The 20767-nt window shown below is 50.3% G+C and overlaps 1 protein-coding gene across 3 annotated transcripts in view; it reads left to right on the forward strand.

Moving 5' to 3' along the window:
• Positions 1-482: 482 nt before the first annotated feature.
• Positions 483-20767, forward strand: part of RNF175 (ring finger protein 175) — a 43095-nt gene continuing 22810 nt past the window's right edge. For all 3 annotated transcript variants that reach the window (XM_055144832.1, XM_055144829.1, XM_055144830.1), the window contains exons 1-3: positions 483-735; positions 6573-6610; positions 11266-11407. In XM_055144832.1, the coding sequence (XP_055000807.1) occupies positions 673-735; positions 6573-6610; positions 11266-11407 (243 nt within the window). In that variant the 5' untranslated portion in view covers positions 483-672. The remainder of the gene's footprint in view (positions 736-6572; positions 6611-11265; positions 11408-20767) is intronic.

The raw sequence follows: 20767 nt of genomic DNA on the forward strand, positions 1-20767 counted from the left end.
GCCAAGTCTTCATATACCACTACTCACCGATACATTAGTTCAGTGCGAGGACCCCAAAACACAACAGCAAAAAAAACCAACAACAACAAAATGAATAAGCAAATAAATAAAAGTAGAGCAGCTGGCCGGGAAAGGGCGCTTGTGCTGAGGGGCTCAGGACCCTGGGGGTCTGTGTTCTCCCCCCTGGCTTGGGGAGACTGGAGTGTCCGCGGGAACCAAGTTCAGCAGGGGACTGCCACAATCGATGGAGGAAGAGGGTCCGGGGGACCAGGGCAGGAAGTCCACTGGGGATTCAGTCTCCCGGAGACTGGACGACCCTCTCGACCCCAGCCCCCTGGGAAGCCCCCTCCAGCCGCTCGAGGGCCTGTCCCCCCTCGACCCCCGCGGCGTCTCACTCGCTGCTCCACCGATTTCTCTACGACCGACCCCCCTGAGCCTCTTCCCGCCCAGCCTCGGGGTGCCAGCGCCCGGTTCCCGCTGTGCGCGCAGGTCGCTCGGGGAGCGCGGGTGGCCGGGGCCGGTTTCCCCCAGGAGGGCCCCCCGGGGCGCGGGGGGCGCGGGGGGCGCGGGCAGGGCGCAGCCGCACGCCCGGCTCGGCTTCCAGGCAGGGCCGCCCCCTCCGGCGGATCTGCGAGACCCTCTCCCGCCCCGATTCCGCGCCGCGGCCGAGGCATGGCCGGGGGGGCGCGCAGGGTGGCGGCGCCGGTGCTGGAGACGCCCCCGCAGCACGAGCAGGTACCGGCGGGGGGCGCAGGGCGGGCTGGGCACCCAGGGGGTCGTCAGGCAGCCGCCCGGGGGGAGCCTCTTTGCATCCCTCCCGCCCTCCGTTCCTCTCCCTTCCCTCCCTCCTCCCGGCTCCCTTCCCACCCGGCCCCTGCACCGTCCTCCCGGCCCCCGAGTGCCCCCTCCGGGGCCTCGTTTCTGCAGCTGGTTCGCAAGCTCTGCCCGGGGCCCGCCAGCCCAGGAGAGTTTCGGGGTGGTGGGACATCTGGCTGGAGCATCCCCAAACCAGAGCATGCTTCTGGAGCCCCCCACCCGGGGAGCTTCGGTACCCGCAAAGCATGTGGCCGCCCGGGTACCCCGCCCCCGGCAGCGCAACCCCCCACCCCAGGCCCCCTGCCACTCCCTGCCGGTGGGCGGGACCCGATCGAGCCACTTCCGGGGCCGCGGCTGTCCACCTGCCGGTGCAGGAGGCGCTTTGTAAGGCCGCGATGGTCTGCGGACCCAGGCTGCTTACCGGGCCTCGCCAGGGCCAGGAGCTGGGCTACTGGGGACGCACTTCCTGAAATGCCAGAAAAGTTTTGAGGGATTTTTTTTGGGGGGGTGGGGGGAGTCACATCGATGATGTCCAGGGTTGACTCAGGCTCTGTGCTGGGGATCAGCCCTGGCGGGGGGCTCAGGGAACCAAATAGGGTGACCAGGAGCGAACTTGGTCGAGGTCTGGGGCTTGGTGTGGAAATGCCCTCCCCGCTGTGCTATCTCCCTGGCCCCTCGGTTTGGAAGATTTTTTTTTTTTTTTTTTTTTTTTTTTTGCTATTTGGATCACACCCGGCCATGCACAGGAATTACTCCTGACTCTGTACTCAGGAATTACTCCTGGCGGTGCTCAGGGGACCATATGGGATGCTGGGATTCGAACCCGGGTCGGCTACATGCAAGGCAAATGCCCTACCCGCTATCGCTCCAGCATCTCGGTTTAGAAGATTTTTAAGAAGCAAGAGGGCCTGGCAGATGACTCAAGGGCTGGAGCACAGGCTTGGCACTCTGAAGGAAGGAAGGGAGGGAAGAAGGGAGGGAAGGAGAGAGGAAAGGGGAAGGAAGGAAGGAAGGAAGGAAGGAAGGAAGGAAGGAAGGAAGGAAGGAAGGAAGGAAGGAAGGAAGGAAGGAAGGAAGGAAGGAAGGAAGGAAGAAGAGAGGAAGGAGAAAGGGAAGGAGAGAGGAAGGAAGGAAGGAAGGAAGGAAGGAAGGAAGGAAGGAAGGAAGGAAGGAAGGAAGGAAGGAAGGAAGGAAGAAGAGAGGAAGGAGAGAGGGAAGGAGAGAGGGAGGAAGGGAGGAAGGAAGGAAGGAAGGAAGGGAGGAAGGAAGGAAGGAAGGAAGGAAGGAAGGAAGGAAGGAAGGAAGGAAGGAAGGAAGGAAGGAAGGAAGGAAGGGAGGGAGGGAGGGAGGGAGGGAGGGAGGGAGGGAGGGAGGGGATGTTTCACCATAGAACCCTCCTCTGTATCCAAACTTTTCTCTGCCTTAAAGAAAACCATACACCGCCTCTACTGCCACTTTGTCTATCCACAGGAGTTCCGTCCTGTCCCTGTGACATGAATTTCACTCCAGACCCGCAGTCCTTATGCCATGGGCGTGTTAGGACACTAATAGTGCGCAGATTAGGGTGTGGCTGTCTGGCACGTGTTCTGAGGCACTGCGCGGCTCTGTCACAATGCGAACATCATGGAATGTGATTTCTCTGCCCAGATGGCTGTGCCTGTGCCACCCGGGGTGGGTGGGGCGACCGAATATGACCAGCAGCCGTGGTGCTGTGTGTGGCCCAGAACATTAAGCAATGCAGAAGTACAGCTTGAGTTTCCTGGTGGGTTTCTGCCACTCACATTAGTGAGCTTCACGGGGCTTCATGGAGGGAGAGTGGAAAGTGGGAGGCGTCCGTTCAAGGGAGATACAGCTGGGCCATATCTTTACCCCACCTGTGCCATACCCCCCTCTCAGATGGGGTGTTCCACTTTCCCCTGTACCTTTCCAATAACAGTGATTAGAGCGAATCGGACTTTTCAGGGGAGGATTTTGTCTGGGGGCTGCACCAGGTGGCGTTCAGGACCCTCTTCCCACTTGGTGTTCAACAGTTTGCCCTGTCAGGACTGCTCAGGGCTGGGGATTCTCACACCAGGGTTTCTTTTCTTTTCTTTTTTTCCATTTAATTTTTTTCATTTATTTATTTAGGTATATGAGCCACTCCCAGATGTGCTCAGGGCTTATTCTTGGAGGTGCTCAGGGGACCATATGGGATGCTGGGGACTGAGCCCGGGTCAGCTACATGCAAGGCAAATGCCTTCCTCACTCTGCCATCTCCCCGGCCCCCGTACCAGGGTTTCTGCACACCAAGCATGAGTTCCCGTCCTCTCAGCTCTCCCCAGTAAACTCCTTGTGCTTTAATGTCTTCAAAATCTGCTTATTTTTAATTTAAATTTTATCACTTCTGGGCTCTGCACCGTAGTTAGAAATGCCATCTCCACATACATCCACACAAATGTTTACCCATATTTCCTTCAAGTAACACGTAAAGGAATATTTCACATGTAAACATTTGCCCCATCTGGAATTTATTTTGAAGTAGAGTTAGGTATGGATCCAGCTTTGCATTTTTTCCAAATGTCTAGCCAATTGTCTCGGCACCATTTATTGAATAATCCATTTTTCCTCACTATTAGCAGTGACTCATCGGCCCTATGTATTCGGATCTATTTCCGGCCCCGTGGTCTGGTCACTTATCTCTTCCCGCTCCTTGGCCAGAACTGCTCTCAGCTCATTCCTGCGGCTCCGCGGTGGATTTCAGTGTCTGGAAGGCCAACCCTCGGGCTTCTTTCTATACTGGATTTTCCTGGCTGCTCTTACGTGCTTATCCTTCCAGATAAATTTTAGTGTTGTCCCACTTCCAAAATCCATAATAGTATAAAATTTTCAGGGGTTAACGTCACACCTTTACATGTATAATAGTCATCTCTCCTACCACCAGTTATTTCATTGCCCAAAAAGCAATTCTTTTTTTGTTCTATTTACTGACTTTCTACTTACGGATTTCCTACTACTATACCTTTATTTTCATTTCATTTAATTTTATTTTTTGCTTTTGTAAGTACTGTGCTTTACAATATTGTAAATGATGGTTTTATGCATATTTGCTTCCAGCATACACCCATCACCAGAGTACCTGTTTCTCTCCATCATGGTCCCAGAGCCCCTCCCTCTAGTCCTGCTTCTCCCACCGCATCACACACACTCAGTTCTGTGGGCCAACTCTCCAGTTCTGTGCCTTTGGCCTTTTGTTGCTCCCTTACTGTGTCTGGTTCAATCCTACATATGAGAGAGATCATTCTGTCTCTATCTCTGTCCTTCTGACTCACTCTACTCAGCATGATATCCTCAAGTTCTATCCATGTTGCCATGTCACAGCAAATTGTATGATGTTGTTCTTTCTTCGTAGCTGCATAGTATTTCATTGTGTATATATACCACAACTTCCTCTGTTCACCCATAGTTGAGCATTTGGGCTGCTCCCACGTTTGGGCTATAATACTAAGTGTTGTGTTGAACATGAATATGCAAACATCCTTTCAAATTAATGTTTTTGTGTTTTGGTGATAGACACCTACAGTGAAATAGCTGGATATAATATGGGAGTTTTATTCCCATTTATTTTCAGAGATCTCCATACGGCTTGCCATAGAGATTGAACAGATGACATTCCTATTGCCAGTGGATGTGGGTTCCTTTCTCACCATGACTCCACCCCAACTAGCTCCTTCCAGACTTTTTGATATATGCTGTGTCACTGGTGTGAGATCACATCTCCTTACTGTTTTGATTTGCATTTCCGTAATCATAAGTGATGACAAACACTTTCTCATATACCTATTGACCATCTGTATGTCTTCCTTGGGGAAGTGGCTATCTCCTCTCGCTGTTTCCGTATGGAGGTGTTGAGGTTTTTTTGTCATCGAGCTTTGTGAGTAAATAGAGCCCCTCTTTTATATTCAGTTGTTCTTGTGCTTTTACAAGGATAACACCTTTACCCCAGCAAAGGGAAGGTAAATGAAACAGTTGTGCACTTGTATGCATGTAAGCATAGAGTTGTACCCAAGCCTGATGTTTCTCTAGATTGTACACAGAATAAAATCACATACTTTATGTAAGAAAAAGAGTATGCACAAAATAAAGTCACATACATGTATGTCACATACCTTATATGTCACATACCTTAAGGTATGTAAAGTCCCATACCTTATGTATCGTATGTATAAGAACATGTTCTATAATGTTTATTAATTTACAACAGCCAGCTTTGAGTGTTGGCCAGTAGATATTTTTGCCTCATTTTCATACGATGAAATGTTCCTTGAACATAAATTACTATTCAGAAATTTTAGAAAACAGAGTGAGAAAATATTGGTGGGAATGTAAGCTGGTTCAGCCTCTATGGAAAACAGCTTGAAACTGCCTCAAAATATTAAAAATAGATCTCTCATCTTATCCAGCAAGTCTACTCTTAGAATCAATTCAAAGAATGTGAAAACACGAATTTAATAATCATTTTAGCAGCTACAATTATTTATAATTATAATTTATGATATATCTGCATATAGTCACACCTAAATTCATCACAACAGTGGTTACAGTAGCTGAGACAGTCTGACAGCTATTAGTTGGAGCAATAGGAAAGAAGGCACAACAAGATAGGAGTCCAGATTTAGACTCTGCCTTCCTCAGTGGACAGCGATCAAAATCTTAGGGTCGAGTGTGGGAAAGGCTGGTGTTTATGAGGTTGCAAAGGTGGCCTCCAACCAGATTTCAGAGCTCCCGCCATAAGATCAATCTTTGACTTCAGCCATCTCCCAAAGGCATGTTTGGGGGGTGCTAGAATTTTGCTGCCCTACACCTTTGCCTTCATTGTAGAGTTTAACTTTCCAACAACTCCTGTTGACACGTCCGGGCTGGCAGTGCAGCAGCTTCTGCGCCTGAAGAGGGCACAGCATGACCTTTCCTGCCACTGGCTGGAGGGTTTCAAATGACCCAGCACTGGGGATGCACAGCGATCTAGGGCAGGCACGGAGACCCTCTGTGGGCCTGTCAGAAGCGTTTCTGGGACAGTCACTGGCTCTGTAGGGCCAAGGCCAAACTCCTGCCTTCCCTAGGCCAAGCTTCCACACAAGACTGAAAATTCTCATTTCTGCATCCTGGGATCTGGAGGTGATAGTCATTGGCATCAGTAGGGTGGGCCCAGGGGGTGGGGCACACACCTGACTGTGCTCATACTCACTGGCCTCATTGGGGTGGGGGTAGGGAGGAGGCCACACCTGGCTGTACTCAGGAGCTGCTCCTGGCTCTGCACTCAGAAGTGACCCCGGCAGTATTCAGGGGAGTGTGTGTTGCTGGGGATTGAACCCCTTGTATGATATCTTTGGCCCCTCAGTGCCGTCATTTAAGACCCCAGCAAAATAGAAACACACCTGGGCCCAGAAGCCAAGGTGAGCAAGTGCCCGTTGGGAGGTTGCTCCCTGCAGCCCTGATGAATTGCTGAGCCTCATCTGGTCATGTGACCTAAGAGAGGATTGGTTTATAATTAATCATGGCATCACATCACACATCACATATGTGCATGCGTACTTACGCTTGTTTGTGTGTCATTCCATAAGCAAGTATCTTATCAGGGGTTTTATCCTAAATTCTTCCCATACTAGGGAAAATGTACCACTTTTTCTCATAGTTTGAGTTTCCCATGTTAAGTACAAGTTAAGAAAACAAAAACATTTTGAGAAAGGTTTGGGTTTTTTTTTTTCCTTTCTGTTTTTCAGATCTCTCACACAAAGTTTTCTGCGGCTGAAGAATGGAAGTAAGTGATTCTGATTTTTTTTTAATAGTTGTTAGACTGAAAATCTCAGTTTCCACTTAACAGTCTGAAAACTCAAAATCACCATCTGGGGCTGGAGCAATAGTAAAGCAGGTAGGGCATTTGCCTTGCACTCGGCCAATCTGGGTTCGATTCCCAGCATCCCATATGGTCCCCTGAGCACCGCCAGGAGTAATTCCTGGGTACAGAGCCAGGAGTAATCCCTGAGCATCTCTGGGTGTGGCCCAAAAAGAAAAAAAAAAAAACCTCCATCATCGCCATCTGATGTGCCAGTTTCCCAGGCTGGAGAAGGTGGGTTTGCAAGGCTGTAGGTACTCGGAGACGTCAGCCAGTCATAGCCCTGTGCATCCCCACCGAGCTGGGGCTCCATTCCTCACAATTGCATCATCAGCATTTCTTTTAGGAATATGACGCATCTGGTTTCCATTACATGGTATTTCCCTTGTGTTCTGGTACCTACTGTGGGGCCATTAGGTCCTTACAAGGAAATGAAATAAATATGCAAAGTTCCCCCGTGAGCATCAGTTCTGATTGTTTTCCTAATCAGAATAGGAAGCATGTATTACATTTGTATATTCCATTACCCATTACAAAATTCAAAGTTTCCCTTATTTTAGAAATGTCTTCAGTACATATATATATATATTAAAAAAAAGGATGAATAGCGTACAGCATGTTTCATTTTATATCCGCGTTACAGTCTTCTTTGATGATAATTTCACTCTTCCAGCTCATGGCCTAAGTGGAAAATCTAATTACATAGACTATTAGGTCAGTATTTTGGATTTAGGGCTGCAAAAACTCTATGCAAGCTCCTGCGCCCATTTTATTTTTCTTGACTTGCATTTCTTCAGCAGAATCACTGTATTTCATGAGCTTCGAAAATCATTCTCATTTCCTAAGCTCAGCTCCCACCACAGACGCTAATGTCCTTGTAATTTTATTCCTATGTCCTACATCGTGTAGATTTCAGCTTCTTGGTTTGACAAATGAGGGGGTTTCCTGAAGTGGATGGCATTCTTCAGGCCTAGCATTCACCAGGCTCTGCGGTGTCCTTTTGGCACTTCGTCCAGCAGGGGGCGCTCCCGGGATTCGGATGGGCCTATACCGAGCTGCGGGGTCTTTTTCAGCCCTTGAATGACAGTCAAGAGGGGGACCGGAAGTACCCAACAATAGGACAAGTGCTGCTGAAAAGTTGCACTCTTGAAGCCCAGAACATTAACTTGGCAGCTTCTTCTGGCTTATAAACTAAATGCATGCCCTAGCTAGTCAGAAGCGGGAATTTGGAGGAGTTTGTGACTGATGGCTCTGAGTGGGGGTGAGAGTTGGTTACTTCTCTTTAGGGCCACACCCAGTGGCCCCTGTGGGGCTCCTCCCGGCTCAGGCAGTGCCTGGAAACCTTGCCGTGTCAGGGATGGAACCCAGGGCACCCCCGTGCAAAGTCAGCGTCCAGCCTTTTAAGCTGTCTCCTCAGCCGTGATCAGTATTTACAAGTCATGGACAGTGTTTGTCATTTCCAGCCCTTTTCCCTTGTCTTAACTCTGGGCTCTTCTTGCTTCTTATTCGCAATCTTGGCTGCACCTTAAAATCACAACCGAGGCTACCTGCCCCCCCCCCCCTTTCCTGGAAACCTGCACTTGTCTGGTAGGGCAGTCATTGCAGCTCTCGGGGAGATTTATTTATTTATTTATTTATTTATTTGTTTGTTTGTTTGTTTGTTTAGCTTTTTGGGTCACACCTGGCGATACACAGGGGTAAGTTACTCCTGGCTCTGCACTCAGGAATTACTCCTGGCTGTGCTCAGGGGACCATATGGGGTGTTGGGAATCAAACCCTGGTCGGCCTCATGCAAGGCAAATGCCCTACCGGCTGTGCTATCACTTCAGCCCCTCTCGGGGAGATTTAATCACCAACGTTTATTTCCTCCTAACTGATGAGGTGGGAGAATCCAGTTGTCGTAGGTTTTTCTGGGGCCTCTGTTCTTGGCCGCCTTCTCCTCATCCTCTCCTGGGTTTCCTCTGTGTCTGGAACTGAGTTTCTGGTCAGTCTAAATTAGGGGCCTGCCAATAGCCCCGATTTTACCCCTTTAAAGCTTCTAGCTCTTGGGGCTGGAGTGATAGTGCAGCAGGTAGGGCGTTTGCCTTGCACACGGCCAACCTGGGTTCGATTCCCGGCATCCCATTTGGTCCCCCAAGCACTACCAGGAGTAAAGAGAGGAGAGAGAGGGGAGGGGGGGTCGGAGAGAGAGAGAGAGAGAGGGAGGGAGGGAGAGGGGGAGAGAGAGAGAGAGGGAGGGAGGGAGGGAGAGGGGGAGAGGAAGAGGGAGGGAGAGGGAGGGAGGGAGAGGGGGAGAGAGAGAGAGAGAGAGAGAGAGAGAGAGAGAGAGAGCACTGAGGCTCTTGCCTTGCTCCCCAGCCCATCTGTGGCCATCTGTGGTCCCCCCCAGGAGTGACACCTAAATGCAGAGCCAGGAATGTCCCCTGAACACCACCACCACGTGTGAGCCAAAACCCAAAACATCAAATAAAAAAACTAAGTCTTCTAGTTCCACATGTACGTCCTGAGGTCCTTGAGCCTATGAGTCTGTGGAGATAAACACTCAGCCCTTATGGCAATGGCTGTGGGTCTGGGCCGCCGCTTGATTCCGACCCTCTCCAGAGTTCCAGCCGGCAGAGCCAGGCTGCCCCTGCACACCGCAGTAGAAGCAGTAGGAGCTTGAACCGCGCAAAGAGGCGCTCTCACATTGCACAAAACTAAGAGTCCGGCAGACGCGGAAGCCCTGGGCACCCTCTGAATGTTCGCGCCTGTCACCGGTCGTGCGGAGCTGTCTTCCTCCTTACAACGGAGACAATTTGTACAGCTCACTCAAGGGTTTCCTTAGTTCCACGGGTGGCATCTCTGCCGATGCCACCTCTAGGTTGTGCTCCCACTTGAGGATATTGAAAATTACTGGAGAGTGTTCCGTGCCAGTGAACTGAGACGGAGGAGGGCGAGCCATGCTGGTGATGCTCAGGGTATCACTTGCGGTGCTGGAGATTCAGATACAAGGCACGTGTCTTGACCCCTGTAATATCTTTCAGCCTCTGCTTTTGACTCTTAAATGGTGATTTCATACGATCCCATTGAATAATGATTATTCCTCATCTACAAACAAATCAAATAACAGGTGCTTTCCAGTTTGGGGATTACACACACCTGGGTTCCTCTGCCGGTACCTTCATGCATGAGGCATGTAATCCCATCAACGGCCAACATCCAGAGAGAGAGACTTAAGAGCAAGCTCCCAGAAGATATCTTTAGCCTACTTCTCCCTCTGAGAGAAACTGGTAATCTTCTGAGTTTCCTGCCCCCATGGGACAGCCTTGCAAGCTTCCCACGGTGTATTCATATGCAAAATCCAGCAACAAGCTGGATCTCATTCCCCTGACCCTGAAGAGCCCCCAGTGCAACATCGTTAGGAGGGCTGAGTCGAGATAGACTTCTAAGATCTCAGGGAAAGGACAAAATGAGATGTTACTGAGCCCGCCCAAGAAATTGGTGATTAACGGGATATTGTGATTGTGATTACAGTTTTGAACAATCCTGTGCGGTGGGGTGGCAGTGGGGTAGTTTAAACTCGCAAGTGAGGAACTGAGAGACTGAGTGACTTCGCCAGGCTACAGGGCAAGGACCTGGCCAGTCAGGGACTCGAACCCGATTTCCCCAGGCCCAAGAGCGACTCTTCAGCCTAGACACAAAGGCCAGGCCACAGTCATACCATCCAGGGGAAACAGGAGGCTGCTGAGAGTTGGTTTTCCTGACAAATTCAGACACCTTCTCTGATCACCTGGGGCCATAGGAGAACCCGGAAAAACAGGGAAACTTGTAGTCACAACTTTCAAACCCCTACCTTTGAGTGCCAGGGCCATGTCTCAAATGGTAAAGCCCATACCTCGCAAGTGGGAGGCCCTGGGTTTGATTCCCAGCACCTGATACCCCACAGTGACCCCACGGCAGTTCACACACACACATACACACACACACACACCACACACACACACACACACACACACACACACATACATCTGAAGTTCTCAAATGCTTCTCTTTCAACAAACGCTTTTCTTTTAGGCATCACGGTTTCCACGCTGTTAATGGTAGGGTTTCACACATAAAACACCGCAGTGCCCGATCCTGCACCAGAGTGTCCACTTCTCTCCCCCACTGTCCAGGCAACCCCCAGTCTAATCCCAGCCCCCACATGAGTTCTCTGTTTCCGTTGCCTTTGGGCCTTCGTTATTCTTTCCCGGTGTTTCTCTATACCCCACATTTGAGAGAGACCATTGTGTGTCTGCCCCTCTCCCTCTGATGCTAACTTTCACTCCGCATAATCCTTTCGGACCCACCCACGCAGCGGCAGATGGCTGGATGCCCTGTCTTCGTACAGCCCAGTCGTACCCTGGTTGTGTGTGTGCCACAGTCTCTTGCCCAGCCTTGGTCTCTTGCCCCCGGTCACTCAGGGTTGTTTACCCAGCGCGGCTGCTCTCAGGACCGTGGCCAGTTGTTTCTGGCTCTCGTTCGTTTTGCTTCCTTGGGTTTGTTCTCGGAACGCACGCGCAGGAGGACTTGCTCAGACGCCCTCGTCTTCCGGTTCCAGCCCCGCAGCCCGAGCAGATGGACACGACACACCGCGGCCACGAGTCCATGCACGTGGAGATGATCCTGATCTTCCTCTGTGCCCTGGTCCTCGCGCAGGTGGTGCTGGTGCAGTGGCGACAAAGGCACTGCAGGTCCTACAACGTGAGTCACCGGCGGGGTGGGCGCGTGGCAGGGGGGGGCGGGGCTTGCTGGACGCTGCTTCTCTCGCCAGGTTCCCTCCTTCACTGCCACTTTGGAGTAAATGGCTTGCTTAGGTCTGTGGCCCTCAATTGGATGCCACTGCACAGCCAGGACACACCTGGGGGACATTCCCAGGCATAGATACTGATGTCTAGTGGGAGAGAGGCAAGGGGGTGATGCTAAACATGAACCAGACCGTCCCTCCCTCCTGACACAGTGGTCTGTCCCTTGAGGCTGACCCTGGTTTAAGGAACCAACATAGGGGTCTCAGGGCAGGGGGGAGCAGGAACGAGGCCGTCTGCCTTTGTTTCATTAGGAGGCAAGCGTGCCTGGGCTTAGGGGTTCGCTCACCCCACGGAAGGTCCGTGGCAACCCATCTCAGCAGCACAGGTCACAGGACCCATTCACCACCCAGTCCCCAGCCCTGCTGCCCTGTGGGGGCCTTGGGGACACCCTGGGCTTGTGGAACCCTTGGCAGGTCAGTGTTTAAAGACGTGGTCCTCGATTCTTCAGCGTCCACCACAGTTATCTGAAGGGGTTGTTAGTCACACCCCCAAGATCCACTCAGTTTCTGAGTTCATGGGGACCCAAGAATTTGCATGTCCAACAGTGGACCTAGCTGCTAGCTGCTAGTCCTGGCTTTGCAGAGCAATGGTTGGGCGTTACATGTGGCCCTGAATAGGGAACGTTGCACAGGAAGTAGGTCTTCGGGCAACCTTTACCCCACCTGGGTCGTGGCTGGTCTCGGGAAAAGAAGACTTGGCTGTAGCATGTGAAGGTGGGCTAGACTAGGATTTGGGGTTTTTTTTTTTTTTTTTTTTTTTTTTTTTTTGCTTTTGGGGCCATACCCCGGCGATGCTCAGGGCTAACTCCTGGCTCTGCACTCAGAAATCACTCCTGGCGGGGCGGTGCTCGGGGGACCATATGGGATGCTAGGAATCAAACCCAAGTTGGGCCATGTGCAAGGCAAACGTTCTACCACTGTGCTATCACTCCAGCCTCTAGACTAGGATTCTATTCTTCTCTTACACATCCTTAAAATTATGTCTCATGTAGTACAGAAATGGAAGGAATGAAGGAATTCTTTTGAGTTCTGTATAATGTTTGCATTTAAGTAACTTTATTTAGAAGAGGAAATCTTTTTTTCCACCCCCAGGGAATATAAGGGTCACATCCTGTGGTGCTCACAAGTGACTTCTGGTGGGGGACCGTATGAGATGCCGACGTGGGCTGCATGCAAGACAAGCACCTTAACCCCTGTACTACCTCTCTGGCTCTGTGTCTTGTTTTTTCAGTCAATGCACAAATCCGTTACCCATCACCAACTGTCTTTTCTGTTCATGTGTACACCCTCTCTGTTGAAGGAGATTGGGACCAAATCTTATTAATTATTCCCTTTTATAGTAAAGAAAAGCTCCTTCAATACACCTTATCATGGTTTCTTAATATCAAGCTTTTGGAGACAGTCCTTAAATCAGGACCAGCCTGGACTGCCAAGGAACCAGTTCATAGCCCTGTAGCCTCTCTTCTTATGACTCAGTCCATCAGTGAATGACAGACATGTGCGCTCAGACATAGGTTTAATTCCATTTCCAGCATGACACTGACATGGATTTTTTGCATAGCGAGCTCCTCACCTGGAAAGGAAGTGCCCCAGATGAAGTCATGAAATTTGGTTATAAGTGGATGGTATCATGCTAGGTGAAATGAATCAGAGAGGGACAGACATAGAAGGACTGCACCCATTTGTGGAATATAAAATGACATAATATGAGTCTGACACCCAAGGACAGTAGACACAAGGGCCAGGAATATTGCTCCAGAGTTGGAAGCCTGCCTCATGATCTGGGGAGAAGGCAGCTGGGATAGAGAAGGGATCACTAAGTCAGTGATGACTAGAGGGCTCACTCGGGATGGGAGATGTGTGCTGAAAGTAGATAAAAGACATGATGGCCTCTCAATATCTGCATTGCAAACCATAATGCCCCAAAGTAGAGAGAGAGTATGGGGAAAATTGTCTGCCATAGAGGCAGGAGGGAGTGATGGGATGGGGGGATCTGGTGACATTGGTGGTGGAAAATATGCACTGGTGGAGGGATGGGTGTTCAATCACTGTATAACTGAAGCTCATACATGAAAGCTTTGTAACTGTATCTCACGGAGAAAGAAAGAAAGAAAGAAAGAAAGAAAGAAAGAAAGAAAGAAAGAAAGAAAGAAAGAAAGAAAGAAAGAAAGAAAGAAAGAAAGAAAGAAAGAAAGAAGAAAGAGAGAAAGAAAGAAAGAAAGAAAGAAGAAAGAGAGAAAGAAAGAAAGAAAGAAAGAAAGAAAGAAAGAAAGAAAGAAAGAAAGAAAGAAAGAAAGAAAGAAAGAAAGAAAGAAAGAAAGAGAGGAAGGAGGGAGGGAGGGAGGGAGGGAAGGAGGGAGGAGAGAGGGAGGGAGGGAGGGAGGGAGGGAGGAAGGAAGGAAGGAAGGAAGGAAGGAAGGAAGGAAGGAAGGAAGGAAGGAAGGAAGGAAGGAAGGAAGGAAGGAAGGAAGGAGGGAGGGAGGGAGGGAGGGAGGGAGGGAGGAGGGAGGAAGGCGGGAAGAAGGGAAGGACCCATTGGGACCCAGCACACCCCCACTGGGTCCCCGGTGCTCTGCCACCGTTTTTAGTCCAGTGACCTGGGAGGTGGCTTCAGCCGACAGAGTCTGACCTTGTTGAACAGGAAGCTCTGAGTTACCCAGGGAGGAGGGGCCTCGCGGAGCCAGGCCGTGGAGTATCATTGAGTCAGGGAGAGCTGAGGGTCAGAGGCCCCTTGAAGCACTGCTGCTGCCACACAGTCTCACTCTGGATGACCCAGGGGACCCCCCTCCTGCCCCCGGGCATGGCTGCTGTTGACAGCGAGAGGCCGGTGCCAACCTGCTTCCCGCTGCCCCCCTCACAGGCTGTGCCATCACAGCTCTCCAGCCCCGTTGATTTTACTGCTCAAACCACCCAACCCACCCTCACCGGATTCCGAGTCGCTTCCCTGCTGCTCCCTGGGGTCACTGCTCCTGCAGCAAATCCCACAGTCCCTGTAGTGTACGGCCGCCCTAGGGGCGGTGGCCGGAGGCCTCCCTGGGAAGCGAGTGTGAAGCCGTGTCAGAGCTCTCTCCGAGTGAGCCTGCAGGACACTGGCGCTGGCCAGGAGCTGGAAGAGGCCTCGGCTGTGGCCCCGGATGGGGAGGAGTCTCGGGGTGGCCCCTGGAGACTCTGGGGGAGGCTCACAGACTCCCGGCCTTAAGAATGCTTCAGGGGTAGCACAGCGGGTAGGGCTTTTGCCTTGCACACGGCCGACCCGGGTTCAATTCCCGGCATCCCATATAGTCCCCTGAGCACCGCCAGGAGTAATTCCTGAGTGCAGAGCCAGGAGTAACCCCTGTGCATTGCCAGGTGTGACCTAAAAAGTGGAAAAATAAAGAAGGGAATACTTCAGATAGTTTCTACTAGTTGGTCCATCCGTGCATCGATGATCATCTTTGTCCCAAGGAGCAGGAGGCTGAGCCCTCCTTCCCGTGGCCTCTGCTGACATTCTTTGGCTCGAGGTGAGACTAATGGTCCGGCTGGGCCTTCCCACCCTGCTGCTCCCTGCCTGTGCTTCACGGCCTGAGCCAGGCACCAGCGCACAGGGAACTCAAGGCATCCCGGGAACTCCAGGGACATCGTCACCAGAGCTGGGAATGGGCCAGAGCATCAGCTGCTGACTCAGCGCTGGTTCCCGCTCTCCCCTGGCCATCTGCACGGACTGTCTCAGGACACCCACGGACTTCCTGCTGCACTCCACTTCGCGTCCCGGGCTGGAATTTGATGGGCAGGGTTCCACAGAGGGTCATCTAAGCTGTCCTATCCTCCAGCAAGAGCCTCACTGTGAATTTTTTTTTCTCTCGGCATCTAAGACTATAGGGAAGCTATGGGAGTTCAGAGTCATCTGGACACGTAAGTTGGGGCTGCAGAAATAGCGGAGCAGATAAGGCACTTGCTGACCCGGGTTTGATCCCCAGCCCCCTAGATGACTCCCCAGACACCTCCTGGGGTGATCCTGCCCAAGCACAGCCAGGAGACTTCCCAGAGCACAGAGTTAAGAGAAAGCCTTGAGCTAAGAGTGAGCCTTGACCCCCCCACCCCACCCCACCTCCAAACAGAAGAGTTAAAAAGTTGCCTTCTGGGGCTGGAGCGATAGTATAGCAGGTAGGGTGTTTGCCTTGCACGCGGCCAACCCAAGTTCGATTCCCAGCATCCCATATGGTCCCCTGAGCACCACCAGGAGTAATTCTGAGTGCAGAACCAGGAGTAACCCCTGTGCATCGCTGGGTGTGACCCAAAAAGAAAAACTAAATAAATAAATAAAATTAATTAATTAAAAGTTGCCTTCTTGGGGCTGGAGTGATAGCATAGCGGGTAGGGCGTTTGCCTTGCATGCAGCAGACCCGGGTTCAAATCCCATCATCCCATATGGTACCCTGAGCACCGCCAGGAGTAATTCCTGAGTGCAGAGCCAGGAGTAACCCCTGTGCATCGCCAGGTGTGACCCAAAAACCAAAAAAAAAAAAAAAAGTTGCCTTCTTTAGAAGAGTCATACAGAAAATTTTATTTCTATTAATTAGTATTACAAACTCTAACCATAGTAATGTTACATATCTATGATGTTAATTATAATCACTGTAGCAAGTTACTGTTAAAATTACAATACTAGTCCTAATCATAATGTTTGTAGCTGCATGTATTAATTACGTATAACATTATTGTAGTTGTCATAAGTGCTTTTTTGCACATTATTTAAATTAGCCTGGAGGTAATTATTTCTTCCCATTGTAAATATAGTTCAGATGGATTAAATAACTTCATAAGTTATACAGAGGTTCTAGAGTCCTTCCTCATTAGCTGTTTTTTCTTACATCAAAGATAAGGATAAACTCCAGCAGTGGAACAGAACCGTGGTTTCCTTAGCTGCAAATGGCAGTACTGCAGACAGGAATCTATTGCCTAAAGTTGCTGCAGTTCAGAGATGTCACCCTGTCTGGGCTGGAGAGACAGTACAGAAGGCAGGGCACTTGCCTGGCATGTGGCTGACGTGGTTAAAATCCCCGGCATTCCACATGGTCTCCAGAGCACCACCAGGAGTGATTCCTGAGTGCAGAGTCAGGGGCAACCCCTGAGCACCACCAGGTGTGGCCCAAACCCACCTCCCAAAAGAAAGAAATTTCCAGGGCTGGAGCGATAGCATAGCGGGGAGGGCGTGCACGCGGCCAACCCGGATTCGAATCCCAGCATCCCATATGGTCCCCTGAGCACCGCCAGGAGTAATTCCTGAGTGCAGAGCCAGGAATAACCCCTGTGCATCGCCGGGTGTGACCCAAAAGCAAAAAAAAAAAAAAAAAAAAAATCAGTTTCCTAACAAACGACTCCTTTCCCTGACACTTTCCCAGAGCAAATGTGACTATTCACTCATTAATCTACAACTCTGTTGATGAAGCCAGGCAGGATAGGGAAAAAAAAAAAAAAGATGAGCTGAGGCTTACAGGGCTGTGCCTGGACCTGAGAGATGTCTCAATGGTTCAAGCTGAAATTCACACGTGGTGTGTAGAAGACTCGGATTCAGTCCCTGCTGCTGCCTGGTCCTCTGAGCACTGCTAGGGGCAAACCCGAGCATAGAGCAGTGGGTAACCCTTGAGGATTGCCAGCTGACGTGCCAAAATAAAAGTCTAATTCAGTGAGCCAGAGTGAGCCTTAACTTCCTGATCTTTCAAAGAATGACGTTTTCAAAATAAGAGCTTCCAGTTTCCGGCCCACTAAACAGCCTCAAAGACCTCACCCCCGTCTTACAATTTAAAAAAGCCAGACTAAATATCAGGAACATTCTTTGGCCCTATCAGAGAATTGAAGTTATGGGACAAACTGCGGCCCCAGTCTGGAAAGTCAAAAGAAAGACAGGGAGATCTGTGACTGGGGACAGAGGCCGGCCAGATGGGGAGAAACATTCAACATTGAGGAATTACGAAGTTTACACTCCACAAGGGAAGAAACCTCAGTGCTGGAGTGATAGTACAGAGGGCAGGGTGTTTGCCTTGAAGCTGACCTCGGTTCGATCCCTGCATCCCATATGGTCCCCCAAGCACTGCCAGGAGTAATTCTTGAGTGCAGAGCCAGGTGTAACTCCTGATCATCACTGGGTGTGACCCAAAAAAAGCAGAGAGAGAGGGGCGGGAGGAACTTCCTGACTCCAGATTTGGGGAGTCTGTCCTTTTCTATTTTCGTGGCCCTGGGGACTCACCTGGATCTGACCACCCTCAGCTCGCAACAGACTGTGCTGGGGGTCAGACTCATGGCTTCATCCTCTCCAGGACAGGCACTTTTACCACTGAGCCGCCCCCAGAGTCCCTGAGAGGGGACCAAACAGAGCTGCATGGCCCTACAGTTACGACCCAGAGACACTGAGCATTTTCCAGTCGCATCGAACTCTGCAGCACAGAGAGTGGACCTTGATGTATGCAAGTTTTCAAATTTCATTTAAGGAGGCTGGGGAAACCCCAGGGAGGCGAAGACGGCACAAGAGAATCAAATGGGAGGCTGGAGTGATAGTACAGCGGGTAGGGCAAACGCCTTGCATGCGGCCAACCCAGGTTCGATTCCTAGCATCCCGTATGGTCCCCCGAGCACTGCCAGAAGTAATTCCTGAGTACATGAGCCAGGAGTAACCCCTGTGCATCGCCGGGTGTGACTCGAAAAGCAAAAAAAAAAAAAAAAGAAAGAAAGAAAGAAAGAAAAGAAAAGAAAAGAAAGATAATCAAATGGTGTTGTGGAGGTACCAAACAACTTCGTGGAAATTGGGGGCCCCTGCTTGTGCAAGGGTCTGGAAGAGCCAGGCTGGAGGCAACAGAGAACCAGGGTCTCTCGGGGGTCCACTGACTCCCAACTTTCACACCTCTGGACCCATGAGAGTAGGAGAAATATTTTGGGGACAGCCAAGACATAAATGAAAAAACAGGGGCTGGAGTGATAGCACAGCGGGTAGGGCGTTTGCCTTGCACGAGGCCGACCCAGGTTCAATTCCCAGCATCCCATATGGTCCCCTGAGCACGGCCAGGGGTAATTCCTGAGTGCAGAGCCAGGAGTGACCCCTGAGCATTGCTGGGTGTGACCCAAAAAACAAAAAAAAAAAAAAAAGAAAAAACATTATTTATAAAGAATATTTATTAATCAGGGGGGCTGGAGAAAGAACCCAAAGACTGGGCATGTGCTAGTCGAGATGTAACGCTAGAACCTATTACACGCCAACAGAGAAGGGTGTCACTCAGATCTTTTTGAAATGAGGCAAAATACAAATGTTCCCATTCCGACACACACAGCGTTGCAGAGCCTCCTGTAGGGTTTGAGTAGCAAGAGCAAACAGCTGAACAGGCCGAAGCTCGAAACAAGAGCATGGCCCCAAGGTATCCGCAGTCCTTCATACACCCAGAGGCCAGTGTCTACTTATTCCATTTTGGTTCACAATTTCCTTCACTGCTTTTGAAAGCAGCACACTTCCTGGAGTTCTTTATTCACATGATAGTAATCAGCTTACCTCTCACCATCTTTCTGCTCTTCCTCCGAACCCCAACCCCCCACAACCCCCCACGACCCCCCAGATAGTTTGGGGTTTTCAGCCCTGAGGAGATGAACATCAGAAACTTTCTTGTCTCTCTGTCTCTCTCTCTTTCTCTCTCTCTCTCCCCTCTCTCTCCTTCCCTCCCTCCTCCATCTCTCTCTCCCTCTCTCTCTCCCCCCTCTCCTTCCCTCCCTCCTCCATCTCTCTCTCCCTCTCTCTCTCCCCCCTCTGCTTCCCTCCCTCCTCCATCTCTCTCTCCCTCTCTCTCCCCCCCTCTCCTTCCCTCCCTCCTGTCTCTCTCTCCCTCCCTCTCTCTCTCTCCCCTCTCTCTCTTTCCCTCCCTCCTCCATCTCTCTCTCCCTCCCTCTCTCTCTCCTTCCCTTCCTCCGTCTCTCTCTGTCCCCCTCATTTCTTTTCTATTTATAACCCTTTCATTTTACACAATTAGACAAATAAGAAGGTATCTCGTTTGGTCTTGCTTCGCGATTCCTTGCCATTTCCTCATGTATGTGACATGGTACCTTTGGGCAGTATCTGGGCTCATCAGGAAATTCCTACTGCCCTCGTGTGGGGGTGGGGAGAAGGTGGGCGATGGGATCCAGATGCAGGGCTGCCGCGTGCGTGCCAGCAATGCAGCTGTGTTACTAAGGCGCATGCCCAGATGGTGACCCCTCCGGCACTATTAATGCTTCCCAGCTGCGGCCTCCCCGCCCCCCGGCATGCATGCACCTTGGTTTCCCTTGCTCCTGGTGTTTATTTATGAGGCACAACATTCCTAGTTTCTTAGTAGCAGTTGCTACTAAAAATGAGAACTTTTAACGACTCTGGAACTTCTGGAGTATCTTTGAAACTGCAATGAAGTGTAATCCTTATCCCAAAACTGACTTCTCATGCAACTGTTGAATTCCTAAGGCAAAGTTCTTACCTTTCCCCTGACATATCAATAAAATAGAGTGTTGGGTAGACACGTTAAAGACAGCTAACAAATTGAATAGCCACATGCATAATGCACCATAGTTTTTTTGTTTGTTTGTTTGTTTTGCTTTTTGGATCACACCCAGCGATGCACAGGGGTTGCTCCTGGTTCTGTGCTCAGGAAACTCCTGGCAGTGCTCAGGGGACCATATGGGATGCTGGGAATCAAACCCGGGTCAGCCGCGTGCAAGGCAAACGCCCTACCCGCTGTGCTATTGCTCCAGCCCTAGCACCATAGTTTTTGATAGTTTCCTTTTATTTCTGAACTCCAAGGCCTATTTTTAAAAAGTAGCATGTTCATACACTTGACCACTGTTCTTCAGTATTGATTACAGATTCCTGCACCAAGAGAGAATAATTTGAGATCTCCTAGAAATGGATGGTAGATTCACAGGGAGAAAACTTGTTTTATAAAAATTAAACCAAATCATTGTTTCCAATGATCATAGATTGTAAGTCTGCAAAGTTGATGAAATTAAATCACTGTATCACTGTCATCTCGTTGTTCATCAATTTGCTCAAGTGGGCTCCAGTAACATCTCCATTCGTCCCTGTCGCATGCTAGTGTAGCCCGATGGTATATTGGGGTCTCTTTCAGGATCAGGGGAATGAAGACCATTTTTGTTACTGTTTTTTGGCATATCCAGTACACCATGGGTAGCTTGCCAGGCTCTGCCATGCAATGATGAAATTAAATAGTCTGTTTTATCGTCAGAAGTATAAAATGAAGAAGCATGATAGT

This window comes from Sorex araneus, chromosome 7 (assembly GCF_027595985.1).
Source record: "Sorex araneus isolate mSorAra2 chromosome 7, mSorAra2.pri, whole genome shotgun sequence".
In the NCBI taxonomy this organism is placed as follows: Eukaryota; Metazoa; Chordata; class Mammalia; order Eulipotyphla; family Soricidae; genus Sorex; species Sorex araneus.